We start from the raw sequence: 17,501 nt of genomic DNA, 5'->3' as shown, positions 1-17,501 counted from the left end.
CAGTAGAATACATTCCACTCTGGTACACTCTCAATTTTCAACACTCTGGAATAATCAGATACCCCAAATGGAGATGGTTTTCAAAATTATGTCATATAATTTCTTCACAGAATTGTTTTGCTTCTCTTTGAATTTTTAAAAAATAAATGTGGTCCTAAAGCTAGGACATTTCAATTACAAATACTCACTCTAAAATTTAACACGCAATATCTGCTTAACTCAACTTTTTCCTTTATCTATAGTGAGGTCTTTGGCTGACTAATGAAAATAACTATTTGGCTATCTGAGTAATAACATATACTATGGCTCTTTCAACTCCATTAAACATATATACTAATAATCCTATTAGTATATTTATTTCATTTTATGTAAATTTACATCAGTCCTGCAGTTTACAAAATAAATATCAAATAGAGTTGTAACAAGAAGATGTGAAAGAAAACTCTTGTCTTCTGAGAAAAGTTATTCTTTAAAAATACATAACTTCCTTTTAGCTGACTTTGGAAAAAAGCTTCTATACATCTTCAACTAATAGAAGCTATAAAAAAAACCTTTTGTAATATTGGAACCAGTTGAGAAACCACAAGTATTCAAATGCAGGAAATCATGATTTTATAACATTTTAATGTGATCTACTCTTGGGAAACAAAGTTAACCAAGCCCTATTTCTGTACAGGAAATATTCCACTGTACAGTTGTAATACATTGTGGTGAGGGGTACAGCTGCAATTTTTTCACCTGTGATGCCCCACTGGTATTGTGGCTTACTGAATTGCATCAAGATTGCCTTCCTGTCCGGAAAGCCCTCTAAGTACAAACACGACTCTAAGCCCAGGTTTTATTTTCCCCTGGTATCAGAATATGGTAATTTAAGAGCCCTGAGAAATGCTTTTTAACCTTTTAGAAGAAATATGTAGCATTCTTTTATTAGGGACTACGTTCTTTGCCTTTTAAAAACAACATATGACCAACTTATCAATTTATCAGGCTAGCAGGTTCAGAGCAAATGCAGGTGTGTGGAGTAATGTAATCTGTCACAGATACTGGCTTTTTTCATTATGGAAAAATTACTCTAAACACAGTAACAGCTTTTTTTTAAGAAAGCACAGAATAGCACTGGGCTATAACTGTGGTTTCTGCAGAATTTTAAACAGGAAAATCATGTACTGCTAAGTGTTAAACTTTTATACTAACAGCCATTCACCTTGAGACTGAGTTTATGTGATGATCACTTGCCTTTCGAACAGCAAAAGTAACAATATTTCTTTAATTTATTAGCTCTTAATGTATTGTTTCAGGCATTGAGAAACAAAAGTATACAGACTGGAGATCTTACATTAGGGACTTGCCTACTTCTTTCAACACCCTTTACTGTCTCTTTCTGATACAGGAGCTATCTTCCACATTTCATTTAAGGTTTTTAATTTTCTAGGCTTCAGTATTTACTAATAAAAGGAGCATTATGATGTTGAAACGTAGTCACCTTGGACCATTGAGGTTATCAGTCTATTAACACAAAATGCACCTTATAATTTTCAGTATATGAGCTATTTTGACCACACATTCTCACCACAGCAAAGCCTGACTCCTGTGAGAAGCACCACAAAGTCACTGTACAGCCGGAAGGACTTGGGTTTGCAGAGTTCCATAAATCAGAGTCACAAAATCGGAAGAGTACAGAACACAGGCAGAGTGTAAATCTGTCATTAAGATAATCTGATGGTTTCGTCAGTCCTCTGGCACCCGGTGGAATTTTCACTGGCTCAGTAACCCCTGAGGGTAAATTTCACTGTGATGCACAGGCAAATTATGCACAACTTCCATTAACATTCCCAACAAGTTACGCTTAACTCCCTGCAGACTGCCCAGGGAAACTCTAGGACAAACGATACAGTCTCATCTTGATGCAGGCAACACTAAGATCACACAGCAAAATAATTAAGATTATACACACACAAACCAGTAACAAAATAGTAAAGTCTGAGATAATCCTACTCTTAGGCAAGGAAGTTCACAAATAATACTTAAAGCAGGAATTCCTTAAGAGAACAGGCTCTGTTTCAACATCTGCTTAAGACTCCAACTTCTTTAGTCCCTATTTCCTTCCTTGCAAGAAAACGAAGACAATACTTAAAATTAATAGCCAGAGTCTTAACGTTGGAAAACTTGTGCAAAACTCAGATCAGGAAATTTACTCACCTGCAGATCATCTGAAGTGTAAGTGGCTCAAGCTACAAGCAAACCTACAGGCCTCTTACAAAGACCAGCTGTTTATGTGATGACCTGCACCCATTTTTGTACTCCTGCACAAACAGAAACACTGCATCTACTGCTGAGAAAAAGGTTCCCTACATTAGAATAAATGGCATTTGTTACACTTCTAGTTTATGATCAGGTATTGTCAGTAATAACTGCTTCTTTTCAAGCTTGTTGCAACTCTTCACAAAGTAGAGAAATAATAAAAACACTGTATAGAATCTTTATATAGTAGTAGTATGACTAATACCATAATTTTGAATAACATCCAAAGGTAGAATTAACAAGAAATGTAAGCTTTAAAAAGCAGACAAAACACCAAATTTGCCTTCTGAGCAATTCACAACAGCCAGACAAATTATTTCTTCATCCATCTAAAAAGTGCCATTATTTGAAGACACAGTACTGAACCGTGTGGCAGTAGATTCAGCAACTTGCAATCCAACAGGTTTATCAAGAAGCATGGTTAAACTTTACAGCTTATTATCTTGTAACACCGTGAACTCAAATCACTAACCTGTCACGCACAAATCATCTGGCTTTCCAAAAAGAGTTGTTGCTTTGGGAATATAAGAAATAAATCAAAAATTTGTGGTTTCCCAGAAAGCACTTTTCCCAGACTCTCAAATGCCCAGCTGAATATTTTAGCCCCAACAGGGAATGAACAGTAAAAGGGAAGCAGAGTCAGCCAAAAATGAGGTATTCTCTGTTAAAAGGAAAAATTAATGTCTTTGACATTGATCATAATTCTTTTCCTGTTGACTGTCATGTCAAATCCTTCCTAGAATAATGACTTACAGTAGGTCTAATGTCAGTCATTCTTAAGCTCATGCTTCCTTAAGCCACTGTTTAAACAGCCACAAGGTGCTAGAATATGACTATTTATTGGAAGACAGTGTTGAAAAAATCAGACTCCAGACGAGCAAGTTTGCAAATGCTTTATTTAAATAGCACGTGCATATAAGGCAACGTAACAGACAATTTTTTGAATCCCTGCCTTTTGAAGTTGGAAATATTTTATGTTCTCCTAAAAAAGATTTCACCACCTTTGGAAATGCTCTGTGTGAATTTTACCACAGTGGTTTTATTTACGTAGTCTTTCCTTATGAAATCCCAGTTAAGCCCTTGCAACCTCAGAACTATACTCACTGCCCTAAAATATTCTTCAGTAGACTTTGAGATTTGGTTAACTTAATCCCCACTTTTCTAACCTGTGCTCTGTATCTTAGGACACTATATAAAGAAGAAAGGCCAAGAAAGGAGACCTCAGCACGCATTCGTTTCATCAGCTGTTATAATGCTGACTACACGTGCGTGCAATAGGAATCCTGGCAGGTACACAAGGGAAACATCCTCAAATACAAAAATCTGTCAGGGTTATAGTTCAGCAGATATTTTATTTTAACTTCATATGGAGAAATGAGCCAATGCTGTAGTTTATCTTTCTTTTGTTTAAAAGCTTGCATCTCCCACTGGATGACAATCCAGGAGAAAGAATTTTAAGTCTGTGTTAGTGATGCATCTTAACTAAATCAGATAACTCAGAATTTGGAACACTACACATTGTATGATTAGTTTGATTAGATAAATCTGGTTTTCTCCTGCTTTTAAATCCATGCCACTTGGGTACATGCTCTTGTGACAATACATAGCTTTTGTTTGAGATATGGGGCAGTGCCAGCAGCATCCCTCATTGAAAAGATAACTCTACAATGGAATGACAATAAATGAGAATCTCTGTAAAAGGTTCAGTAGATAAAAACAGGCCTCCAGCTGTACAGGAGATAGTTCGTGTGTCCTGTTCACCTGCCTGTACAGAAAAGCAGAGTATCTCCCTGATGGCATATGAACTGTTTTCCTACTTTGGTAAATCCCACCCAATCTTTACTCTCTCCCCTGCCAATCTAAACCTGTCAACCTTGCTCTTGGTAAAGATAAATGATATAAAAATATAAGCAAGATTAATCAGAAAAGTATAACAACATCACAGGCAAAGATAAACATAAATCTGAGACTCTTAAGACGGCAGGAAGACACAGGAAGACTTTGGGGAAACTAGACACACAGTGCAAGTACAGTTCCAAGCCCCGCAGCACAAATATTCAACAGAACTTTCTTTGAGGTTAAATATCTAAATGAAGCTAGCTTCATATTGTATCTGCACAATGTGGAAGTCACTACTGAATCAGAAACAGATTTTTCTCTGGTTTTTTTTTTTTTTTTCCTGCTTTGCCTCTTTTGAATTTTAAAAATATCACAGAAATGAAGAATGAAGATGACTTGTCCTTTCTCAGATATGGACCTGGCAGATCCAAAGAACTGTAAAAGCACAGTTGAATTTAGCATCACACAACAACTCTGAAATACAGGTCTTTGTTATGATGTAGAATATAGTCTTCAATTATTCTTTATGTTCAGGGACAGGGAAATTAGCTGCGTAATAATAAACTACTGTCTGAAATCAGAAATTGCTCTTACTCCTTTCATCCCAATGCCATACTTTCAAGGCAACCAGAACAATCAGAATGGAGGAAACTGCCACAAATTCTCTTTCAACTGTCCTAGCAGCCATATCAAGCCAATACCCTCATCATTTAGGAGACACTAAGAGAGAAACTATGAAGCCCTTACTCTGATATTGAGACTGTCCAGCCCATTCTTGTTTCTAAAGATGCTCAGGTATCTTCTACAATTCTGGTATCTCTGCACTAGACATTTCAACATACATTCTAAACCAAAATCTGCTTGAAGGCTATTACCATGCTTCAAAGTTCTGGGTGATCATTTCATAGGAATGAGAATCATCACTGCTCACAGATTCCAACTTCAACTGCCACACCACAAGACCATCACAGAGCAATCAGAAGACCTTTGCCCCGTAATGATGAGCTGGCTGCCTTATAGAATATAGCTTAATGTTAAACTGGGAAACTGTGGCGTGCCTGAAGTCTTCACATGTGAATAGTCACTGAGACAAGTTTATAAACACCTGCACAGTTTTTGTTACAGAAATTATCTGCACATGAGAGTGACCTAAATGTAGCAGTAACTAAATTTTTTGAGCAAGATCAGTAGGTTAATTTCTCTCTGGTTTTGTGCACATGAACAAAAGACATACATGTCTGTCTTTAAGCACAGAATAAAACAGGCTTTTGAAGTTGCTCATCTTTAACCACAAGACTTCCTCTTACCAGCAGTCTACTTGAATTATTTAAGTTTCATCTGTTAAAATGGAAAAAGTCTCAGAGAGCATCCAGTTTTATTTTTTTAAATTATCTATATATCAATCATTAATATTTTAAAAATAATGGAGTTGCTACTCATCTTGCTTTTCACCTTTTGAAAAAATCTTGTGAAAATTTTCCAAGTTTGGACTTCCCTCTAGTCCTGAGGTGGGCATATGATTCTCACATCAATACCATTCTTCACCTTTGAAAGGTGTTTCCTCAAATACTAGTTATCTGAAAGAATGGTAAATCACACAGAACCAAAGGACATTTGCAACATGTGAATATGTTAAGATTAAAGATTATACAGAATTTGCCATGTCTGTTCAACAGGGAAAACAACAAATTCAGATACTTTCCACCTCCTCCTCCTCAAAGAAATATAATCCTGCTGCAATTTCTTGCAGTCGGATCTAGGATTCTCACTTCCTTCAAACTGTTAGATCCAAGCTCTATTTCAAACTGCTAAAGAAATGCCACGTGGAATGCCATGGCAGAGACATCAGCTCTTCCTGTTCCCCTCCACAAATAAAGCAACAATGCTTGGACTGTAAAAACAGAGTATTACAAACTTGACCAGTGAAGCTGCTTCCCTTCGCAACAACACAAGGTAAAGCACAATAAAATGGCTCTCGGGGCAATTTAGAAATAGGAGCAAGGCAAGGTTCAACAGAAACAATATAGTTCATATTAAGTCTTATGATCTGAAGCTGTTCCCTATCCTTTGGCCGTGCCAGATAACACGCACCTTCAATATATAGAAAAATTCTCTTTATGGTGAAGCTTTTGCAAGTTCCAGGAATTTGAATAATAGCTATAAAAACAGAGAGTTCTAAAACCTACCCATGATTAAAACGTTATGCTAAAAGTTTAACAAAGACAGAAAGCTAGATGAAATGTTACTCAGAAAGAAAGAACATGCAACTGGAAAACTTCAAGAAAAAAAGCTGCAAAATTCAAGACAAACTACAGAAGGGCACCTTTGACTGTATCTTTGTGAAGCAGAGGATTAAGGGAGACTGGTAACACAGCTGGGGACATGATGGGTCCTCCTTGCATTTGAACATATCCACAATCCTGGGAAAGTTTTAAAGTATATTTTAATATAGCCTGGTATCATTATTGTTTTTAAATTTAGATCCTTTTTTCCAAAAAAGCTAAAGTCTTTGGCTAGCAGATGTTTCTCTAATGCTTCATTTCAAGAATGGAATAAAATAAATACTATTTTATCTTTTTTCTCTTTGTATTTAATGAATTTTCCGTATGCCCTAAATCCCCAGTACATTAATTAACATGTATCCACACAGGGGAAAGTGGAGCTGATGAAAGGCCTCATAATTAACTTAAATTAGAATCTGATGTTTGATATGAGTATTTAGTAAATGCAATTTACCTAAAGAAATTAAAATTTTTCTCTGCATTACTTATTCCACTCACATAACTCTGTTAAGATTAATAAAAAAATGCACACTGCCCATGTTTAAAATGGCTGTTCATCAGGTGTATGGTCATTTCTGGAAAATGTGATAAATCACCACCTTGAGCCCGGCAACAATTACTACCATAATTAATGGCCTACAACCAAGGCGTGGATCTTCTTGTAGGCATTTCTGCATATCATGTGCCCAAAGTGGAATTTTTGACTAGATGTCCTCTAATTTGGCTGATATCTTTATATTTTCTCTGGTGGTAGAAATCTGAAGAATTGCATGAGCATCAGAAGAGGCTGACAGAACCTGACCCCTGGTAGCTGGGTGCTTCTCACTCTCTGAGGCAACGACAGTGAGCTGCATCTTCTCTTCTCTAGACCATCGTATGGAAGCACAAAGCAGAACCTGTGTGCTACTGAAAGACCAGCTGGGCATGCCCACTTGAAGAAGAGCTGATATTTCCCTTGGACAGGGTCATATTGTTCCACAAGCACATACATAATGGCTCATGATGTCTGTTATCTATCATGGGAGTGTAATGTAATTAAACTAAAGCCTTGGTGTGCCGTGCTCCAAAAATACCAGCCTGAAAGGAGGCAAAATGCTGGCTTTCATAGCAACCTAATAGGTCATCAAGACAGCCTACAATAACACAATTTTGATCTTTGATTCAAACCTCATGCCAAGTGGAGCTGATTTTTTCCATTTAATTTTAATTTTCATGTAACTGAAAGGAGCTGACATTTGGCTGTCTAGAGGGCAAAGAAATTGGCAGGACACTTACATGATCTCACCAACAGTATGTGCACGGTAATAACATTATACCATTTATCTGAGGAAGATTATCCTACTTATTCATAACTCAAAGCATATTGGTGAATAATTCAATTTTAAAAGCAATTTTTAACATCACAGCAATAATGAAATATAATTCAACAGTTTTGAACAAATAGGAAGAACTGGGAAATATTTATTTCCCTTGACTCATAACACTGTTCTGATTAACAACCAGATTGAAATTTAAAAAAAATGACAGGGCCAATTTGTAATACAAAAGGGAAACAGAGATTACCAGAATTAAAATTGAGCTAAAATCAAAATATGTATGCAAGGAATAAGTGAATTTTAAAAGAATTATACTAGACAGGAGAAAATGTAATGACCCAATTGCATACATTAGAAAGCAAAAATTCCAGCACATTAAGGATCAGTGTAATTTTGAGGTATGGTCTATTTTTGGGGCATGGAGACTTCAGCACTCAACCTTCCTTCAAAGAGAAATTCCATGATCTCACAAAGGCAAACTGCACTGTCCACTTCAACCCTCTCAAGGTCAAATGAGAGAAAATAGACCCTTTCCCCCTACCCTGTGGATCTTACTAAGAGCAGTGCAGCCATCTGCCATCACAGAAACAGGAGAGAACAGCCAGATTGGAGCTTTTACTTCAATGATTCCACTAGATCTTGGAAATTTCAGACAAGGTCTTTCCTCACATGTTTCAGTTTCAAACCAAATGAAGACTTTATGCAAAGACTGATGGATGAAACCATAAAAGGAAAGAATAAAAATTGTATGCTCACAAACTAAACCTGATAAACTTGGCTATAGCTTATTATGCAACATAAAAACTGCAGAAGTGTGTGGGTAAAAGGTTTATACAAGTAGTTTTGAAACTAAAGATATGCTCAAGCTGTGCAATGTACCTCATATTGGTTTTATACAGCTCCTGACATTTGCTTTGTGCTCGTTTTTAATAAATCTGAGTTTGAAAACTTTCACTTTCCAGCAGTAACATTTTCATTTGTTACTGAAAGTAGAAAAGTCATTACCCACCTGAAGAACATCTCCAAGGTCAGCAGTGCTAATATCTGGGTCTTCAGTGGTATTAAAAGGAACAGGGTTAATTTTTACAAGAGTGAGCACTCTGGGTTCTGGATATCTCCACAGCATCATTCCTGGACTGTCCTCAGTTTCATTGTAAAACACAACTTCATAGGCATTGGGCAGCTTTTGTGCTTCTGTCAAAGGAAAGAAAGCTATAATCTGTTATGCAATTTCTAGAAAGAAACATGCTGGTTTATGAAACCAAAGTGATTAAAAAGAAATCCCTCAGGATCAAAAGGAGAGAAAATAAAAAAGCAATTTCCCTGACTTTTAAAACATTACAGCTTAATGGAAAGAAATCAAAAAAGTCTTTTAAACTATTTCTTTAAAATTCTAGCAGATGTCTTTTCAGCTGCTTTTCCAAAAAAATATAAAGTTATTCATTGTAAGAGGCAAGTAATGTCTAATAGGTTACTACTATTTTTGCTTTATAATCTAGAAAAAAAAAGAAGAAAAAAAGAGAGCCAGAATTATACCCTTACCTGCATCTTGTATATACTGGAAGAGGCCTGTTCTCAGATCATCTGAGGTATGCTCAGGTTTTGAAGCTTGATTCCTTTCTGCAGAAAAACATGCTGGCTGTGGACGTTCAGGTATCAATGTCTCTACACTTCCCTTTTTAGACAGGTACTGCCACAGAAGCTCCTGGAGAAGAACTAAACAGTTCAAATGCTCTTGACCCCAGAAAACCTTTAAAAAGGAAAAAAAAAAAAAAAGAGAGAGAGAGAAAGAAAAGATGAAAAAATTACATACAAATATTCAGCCATTTTAGAAGGGAAAAACACCTCCCCAAAACAACAGGAACTTTATATGGCTTTGAGTCTGCTCTACTTACACCTTAATTGCTTGCAAACATTCTTAATTTTGAAATAAAGGACAGAAGTAACAAAATATCCTTACAAAACCATTTGTCAAATGTGTTCTTTTCATTATCTGTAGGAAAACATTAATTCCTACCATTTAACAATTGATAGTGATGCTGATTGGAAGACCACAGATCTTAAATGTTATATTCAAGAATTGTACATAATGCTAGGACTGGTCACTGGTTTCTCAGTTTAAGACATGACAAAAACCCCTTAAAGATACAAAGTTTAAACTCTTCAAAGAGCTTGTTGCTCCAAAACTGGAATTCTGGAATACATTAAAAACTAAGTCACACAGCTAAGAATGTGACACAGAAGACATACGAAAGATCATCTTAAGCACAAAATTTAAGCATATGAATTGGTGTTCTGTAAGTCCTCCAAGTGAGGTTTAAAAGTTCAAAGTTTTCTGAAGTTTAAAACTGAAATACAGAAAAATATCTAATAAAATTGAGCATGCAAAGCCCAGAAGTTTCGCACACTTTGCAGCAAAATAAAAGGCAAGAAGGCCTTTTCTCCCAGCTTGGACAAGCATTGCTGCTTTTTTCAAATCAAGCTCCTGTTTGACAGAATTCTATTAATAATAACAAGTACTTTAGACTTCATGTACAGAAGCAGGCCTAGAAGCACCATAGAAGACAAAGCAGCAACCAGCAATACAGAAATTAGATATGGAACCAGACGAAATCAAAATGCCCAGACTGTAACTCAAAGTCATGGTAAGGGTGTGAGTAACATAAACAAATCAGGTATGCACGTAAAGAGCAGTGCAAATTTTTCAATGGGGGAATACCAATTTTCAAACGTGAAAAAAAAATCAGAAGATGCCTAAAAGGAGTGTGGTTGCCAAGAAGGCAACTTGCCCTGCATCTAGAGGTAAGCCCACAGAATAAACCAAGACCCTCTGGAACCACAGCCACAGCCAGTCCTGAGCTAAACATTCCCAGCCTAGGCAGGTATCCCCTGAATTTGGTGCATCTCCACTGAGGTTTCAGGAGTACCTCTGGTCTTGGGGTCCCACACCTACTCTAGCACCACCTCAAAGGATCTCTCTCTGTCACCTTCAGCCAATTCCAGAGGCTCCAGTTCCCCCCTGACACAGGAGGGATGAACATTTTTCTCCATCTCACACTTTTATTCATTTGTAGGCAGCAGGGAACTCCAGGGCATGGAACTCCTACTACAATATTCAGAGATGAGGCATTGATTTTACATAAGCTCTCAAGGTTCTGAAGCAATACAAAGTGACAGTGATAGGTGAGGTCATGTTTAGGGCTGGTAAAATAATAAGCCATAAATAAATTAATTTGAAACAGAACTGCTAATGATTTTGTCAGCATTTTCAAATCTATTTTGCCAGACCAAACACTTAATTATCTTCTGAAAAAGCTAATTGTCCCTAATTATACTCTAATAATAAATGGCTTTCTGAGAATTATACGGTTTTTTTTTGGTACTTCTCAAACCTCAAAACTTTGGAAAAAAATAAGCATTTTATTACCAACACATTTAGATAGTCAGTCAAGTACCTGTGAAAAACAAATAAAAAAAGGAGCAAAAAAAGAGACTGACTTTATTTATACATAAAGATAAACTGTTTTCTAAATTTGTATTACTATTTCCAGTGCTGTGGTTCCAAGGCCTTCTAATGCCAGTTCTGGGAAAAAACTTACTGACAAAATTAAATGTCAAAATTTCCTTTTCGTGTTTTATATACTTGATTTATGCATTTATTTTAAAACATTTGGTGTGTATAGATACTATAATAAAAATAATTAAAACAAGACATATCTTAAAGCCCACTCATTTAAGCCCCACAGAATCTATTTCTCATTTCAAGAACTCCCAAGCTTCCTGGACTGATTTCAAGTTGTGGGCACTTCCAAAAAGGAGAGGATAGCACGGAAAACTGAGTATTAATTGTTACAAACAACAGTTTGCAATTACTCCCCTGAGAAATTTGTGCAAGTTTGAAAAGAAAGGATATGTACTTCTTAGGGCTACCCCTAGGCATTACAGACACGTAGATCATGGACAGACAAACACACACCCATCAGAACATGACCCTACATATTAAGTGTTAGTAATTTGATCCTATAGTTTTAAGGAACACACACATACAGCTAAAATACAGAGTTTAAGCAGTATTTTTAGAAAAAATAAATAGAACCCAAAACACAGTACACAATTTTTCAATCAACAGTTTACATGAAAGAATAGATACTTATTTTATAAGGTAAAATAAAAACCACCCAAATCAAACATGCAAAAATCAGCAACCAGTTGTAGGATGTGAAGGCTTTCATGAAATTTATTTTTGAAAACTCAATCATCCAAAGCCAGTTCAGCTCAACAGCACAACCATAAACATCTTATACAGACCTGCAGCAGTCCTCCCCTCAAATCAATGTAGATTTTTGGAACAGATTGCTCTGGGCCAGGATCACCACTGTGCTTACACCACTTGGCTTCCACGTTAACAGAGCAGCAAAAAGGGCCAACGAGAGATTTCGCTCTTTCTTTGAGACTTGTTTTAAGTAAGAAATCTTTTATGTCAAGGACTAAAGATGATCCATGGATTCCTAAAAGGAGAAAGAGAAATTTAATCCCACTGGCAGTTATTCTCCCAACATTTTTGTGCTTATTTCCTGAATTCACTTTACCATGAGCCTGGGGATCCCTGCCCACAAGCCATTACTCACACAAGTAGTCCCACTGGCTTTCATGGAAATACTTGTGTGAACAATCACTCTTGTCTCCAAGGACTTCACAGCTGGGCAATGAGATCTGTAATTTTTTTTTAAATTTTCTGGTTTTTTTACTTAGCTTGCTCTTCCCACACCATCAACCAGGCTTTATACCATGTTGCTATAACAGAGCAGGTATGTCTCATCCACATTCCTTACAAAAAACCATTTGCCAAAACATGACTTTCTGCGTTCTGAGTGTTTTAAGGTTTATGAGAAGAGACATTTTTCATTAAACTATGACATTTTTTCAAAAAAGTCTATTAAGAACAAGAACAGCTGCTGCACTTGATTATATTTCAAACTGATAGGAAATAGAGATTTTGAACACTTCTTTCTGCTTTTGTCCGGGTTAATTACTATAACATAGCACCTTGCTAGACTTAGGAGTACTTAGCAGGAGAAGAAGGGTTCTGTTTGAATTCAAATAATTCAAAACAAATGCTTATCTCAAAATACATAATGCACATTTCCTGAGAAAAAGAGTTTAAAGTTTTCATATCATAACCTTTTGAACTTTACATAGCTTTATAAAACCTAACAATGATAATGGCAGATTACATTTATGACAGAAGTTACATACTCTCATTCAAGACAAACATTTTGAGGATAGAAGCATCATCTAGAAATATCCCAGCTCTTGCAAATTTAACTTACTGCAAATCACCGTTTAATAAAATAAACCATGCCTAATATCTCTATTTCTTTTGTATATTTACATGGAAAGTACTACATCTGAGGTTGGCTTAACTTTTATCTCCTTTGGTGCTTATACTTGGACTCAACACCCTGAATGTTGGATGCCACCCTGCTTTATAATGCACACAGCTTATTTTTCTAATGAAACTAGACATTTACAAAAGGCAAAAGATTAAAAAAAACCACCTAAGGCTTACACACAGGTGTTTCAAGGTACAGTTTCATTTTACATTTTTATATCTTTGCTGGTAGAAAAATCCCCCTAAAACATAACTCACTGTTTTGAATCCATGCAATAAAACTTCTCCTATGAATCTCTCCTGGCATCCAAGGAAGAAGTCTGTCTGCATCCTGGGGCTTAGAGTTTCATAATACTGAGCACTATTTTTTGAAATGGAAGGAAATACATTGCATATTTTTTTAAAAACCAGCAAATCCTAGGAAGGTGGTCCAACAATGCCCACAGTAATAATGGCATTGAATTGTGTCCAACCTGAGTAGGAACCACAAACTTAAACCATCTCTCCCTTAAACAGCTGGAGTTCAGTAAGAGTGATCAAGGGCTCAAACAAACCATTGTCCCATGGCAATCAACAGGACTGCTGTCACTGACTGGAAAAGGAGTTCCAGCTTTGGGGTTTTTTATTTAGGCTGGCTTCTGAAATCCTACATCTGCTCTCATGGGTAACAGGCTTATGGGACAGATCTGTTCAAGGTGGTTTTTGACACCGAATTTCAGTGATAATCAAGAAAGTAGCATCAACACACACCGACACCCTGCTAGGGTTAGTTATTATAAGAGGCACTACAATACTTGGAAATTCTTTTTTTTTTCTTTCTTTCATGTCCTATATGGAATTTTGATTTTAAAGAGAAGAAATTCTCGGTAACTATTGCACAATTCTTCAATATAGAGAAATTTCTTCCTATAGTTTTATTGGAATATGTGCCAAGTTGCAGAAATAACAGAAGGGGAAAAGGAATGCCAGAATACAAGTGGTTTTATTTATGTTTTCTTTCACTGGGATTACACTTGGAAGGATTATGCTTTGCAGTCTCTTTGTGTTGTCATCTCAGCTCCACAAAGTACAAAGAAAACACAATATCCAACAGCTTAGAAGCAGAACTGAGCATTCAGCACATAATACTGCTGGTTCAAAACCAGCAGTGCCTTTCTCAAATGCTAAGCAAACAATGAGAAATGAAGAAACAATTAAGAATAAGGAAGTGTTGGTTAGTTTTCAATACATGAAATATTACAAGACACATGCATGGACTGTGTCCTACAAATACCAGGAAAAGCTCAGGAACTCAGGAAGAGATTTTTACTTTTCTTGCTGTGACCCAGAGTGCTCTTGTGCAGACAAGAATCACACCCTTGTCCCTTCTAGCAGTTGTACCTACATCTTCTTTCAGGGATGAAGTGACTCAGTATAAAAAAAACCACTGCTCACTGTTAGAAAAACTGCAATGCAGAGAGCATTTAAACAAACTTGCATGAAGTGATGTTCTGAGGAAGCTTAAAGAAAAGAAATGAAGAACAAACATGCATAAACCTTAAAAAGCAGTAGTAAGTGAAGAGATATGTGTCTGAGAGAAGTTGAAGTAAGGTACTAGTTCTATGGAAATCCCAAAAGTATATGTTCAGTCTGTGAAGTGCTTTCCCATGCCTAAAGCAATCACCTTAGAAAAGTAAAGATGCAAAATAATCTTATCTTGTTTTTGCCATCCCACACACTGTTTTCAGTCAGTCCTTCAATGTATCTCTCACAAACCTCTATTGTGGAAGTCTGCCTTCAGTTTCAATAGATTAAATCAAAGTCTCCATTTGAAGTGAACTTGAGATGGCAGCACAAAGAAGCAATATATCTTCATAAATGATTGCTGTGACATGTAGAGGTTAACGTGCGCTCTTTGGATTATGGCTCATGAACACCAATGCACTTTTCACTACGTGCAATAATTTACTTGTAGGAACAAATAGTTTCATGACTTTTAAAATACTTCTCCAAGAGACTAATAAATATGAAGCACTTGCTTTGGACAGCATTTAAAAAATGCTGCCAGCCCTCCCCTGTCAGACTCCAGCCCCAAACACAATAGCACCACAAAACACATCTACACTAATGGAGCAAAAGACAACTTAGACCAGGCTTCTGTGTACTATTGCAAGGATTACCTTTATGATGACATATGCTCAAAAGGAATATCCAGGTATTTTTATATGGTTGGAAACAATGTAGGAGGATTTACAAATAACTAGCTTGTCACATTCAAAAAATTACCTTGCTTCAAAATTAAAGGTAGAGATCATTATAACCAAACAGAGAAAAAATTTTACCTAAAGACATTTACTTTGATATTCTAACATCCTTTTTTAGTCAGTACATACTTGATTTATGCTAAGATTTAGAAAGACATCTCACAGAATCTGAGTACCCTAATTGAGTTTTACACATAGTTAGATTAGGGTTTATATATAATTATAGTAGAGTTGCATTAGCATTTGTCAATAATAGGAGGCTTCATCCTTGTTAAACTGCTGTGTGTGCATAAATCCTTTTGTGTGAATAGAAAAAGAAAGAGCTGGCCCATTTTAATAGATGCAGAAAATATACAAAAAACAATCTGTGCCTTACAGTAACAATCACTTAGAGTTTAAGCAATACAGGTATTAAAAAAGAGCTCTGTTTGTTCCTCCTGGTTAACAAAGGGAAAGAAAATGTTTTGACATAAACCATGGACTTTCTGTTTTCAAAAACATTTCAGTGTTGACATTTGAATCAACTCCAAATGAAATGAGTAGAAATATAGAAGGAGCTTTCTTCCTTCTATTATTCCCTGCGCATTTGCTCTTCCTTAGCTGCAAATGCTGTTTGGTTCACTGCACTGTCACCTAATGCAACACAGAGCATGATTTTAATTGGCAAACTTCAATAGGGGACAAGAGAATTAAGAAAATGAAAACACATGTATTTTAACAAAGGTAGCAAATGGCACTGAACTGGCACTTAGCTCTCTTTTGAAAAGCCAGTAGCTTTGCTACAAACAATAGCACTATGAAGAAAATTGCTTTTCTGAGTTTGGGGCAGCTCAGAAGCAAGAGTGTGTCCCAGGGCACAGACCCAGCCAAGCTGGTTCAGAGGCATGTGAGCAATGTGGTGTCACCACCAGCAGCAGCCTGTGGAATGTATTCCCACCCAAGGGATCCTGGTGCCCTCTGAAGGAAGAACTCCAGGCTCCCCCATTGGGTTCTCCCTGCCTGGATGGCAGAGATACAATCTTGCTGCTCAAGATCAATTACCAAGTGGTTTTCCTTACCACCTTTTACTAAAGTGATAGTCTGTGATATTTGGTTCTGAACATTCACTCTTCACATTTGTAACTTCAGCAGCTACTTTCAAACTGTCATTGACATTAAGACAGCCATTAAAACGTAAATACACTGTTTTATCTAATATATTGGTACAACTGTCTACACAATTCTTTCCTCTTAAGAAAACTGTACATACATCACATACTGAGTAGTTATGCTACAGTTACAATGCTCTGTGGACAGGTATCCTTGACAAACCATCTTCTGAGAAGAAAGGGTAACAAAGCTGTGAAAATAATTACAGGGTAAATAGTGCAGTTAATTTAAGATCCAGACAATTTACTCAAGTCTGGAAACAGCAGTAGCAAACAAATGGTGAAGCATAGTAAAGAACAATTTTCAGAACAATTTTCCAGGAGAGATTTAGTTAACAATCCACTGACCGCACTGGATTTCTCATTAGTAGTGAGCTGAATCTTATGATGGTTCATTCTCCCCATGAGAACAATACTTACATGTTACCAATTAGCTATTCTTTAGTGAAAAAGAGTTTTTCAGCATTACATTGGGACACATATGGGCTCTGTAAAAACATGAGATGTGTAACACACGGTAAACAGAAAGTAATGATCTTAAACAGGCCAAACCCTTGAATTCATCACTAATAAATGTCCCCATGCATTCAGCGGTACTGGCTGCTGGGAGCCTGTTTTCTTCAAGTACTTCAAACACTAAAATCCAGGAACATTTATTATTTTAATCCATTACAGGCAGTGGTTGATTTAACTTTATTGGTTGTGGTGGTGGTAGTAGTTATAGTAGGGGTAAAGCTATGTTCTTTTACACATCATTTCAAAAGGGCTTAATTATATTTTATAGCTCAGGCCAGGAATCCTGCTTGTTTTGTGTCTAACAAGGTTCAAATGGAGTTCAGGTCAGTGATGAATCAGAAGAGAAGTCAAAGATGGTTATCTTTTTGAAATGAGCTCATCTCCCTTAAAGAATAACTGGGCAGGTACATTATGTTCATTACACTACTGCATACTAAATAACTGAAAAAATCTCAATTCACTTG

The 17,501-nt window shown here is 36.4% G+C and overlaps 1 protein-coding gene across 7 annotated transcripts in view; it reads right to left on the bottom strand.

Annotated features, from left to right (window-relative positions):
* Positions 1 to 17,501, bottom strand: part of VPS13B (vacuolar protein sorting 13 homolog B) — a 431,824-nt gene that overhangs the window by 70,733 nt on the left and 343,590 nt on the right. For all 7 annotated transcript variants that reach the window (XR_009488944.1, XM_059864515.1, XM_059864541.1 and 4 more), the window contains exons 37-39: positions 12,047 to 12,246; positions 9,281 to 9,488; positions 8,748 to 8,932 (exon numbers count right to left, since the gene is read on the bottom strand). Coding sequence is in view for 6 of the 7 variants with exons in the window: in XM_059864515.1 (XP_059720498.1) it covers positions 8,748 to 8,932; positions 9,281 to 9,488; positions 12,047 to 12,246 (593 nt within the window). In the remaining variant the exon portion in view is untranslated. The remainder of the gene's footprint in view (positions 1 to 8,747; positions 8,933 to 9,280; positions 9,489 to 12,046; positions 12,247 to 17,501) is intronic.

The sequence above is a fragment of the Haemorhous mexicanus genome, chromosome 1 (assembly GCF_027477595.1).
Source record: "Haemorhous mexicanus isolate bHaeMex1 chromosome 1, bHaeMex1.pri, whole genome shotgun sequence".
NCBI classification, from domain to species: domain Eukaryota; kingdom Metazoa; phylum Chordata; class Aves; order Passeriformes; family Fringillidae; genus Haemorhous; species Haemorhous mexicanus.
This window is presented reverse-complemented; position numbering and strand designations above follow the sequence as displayed.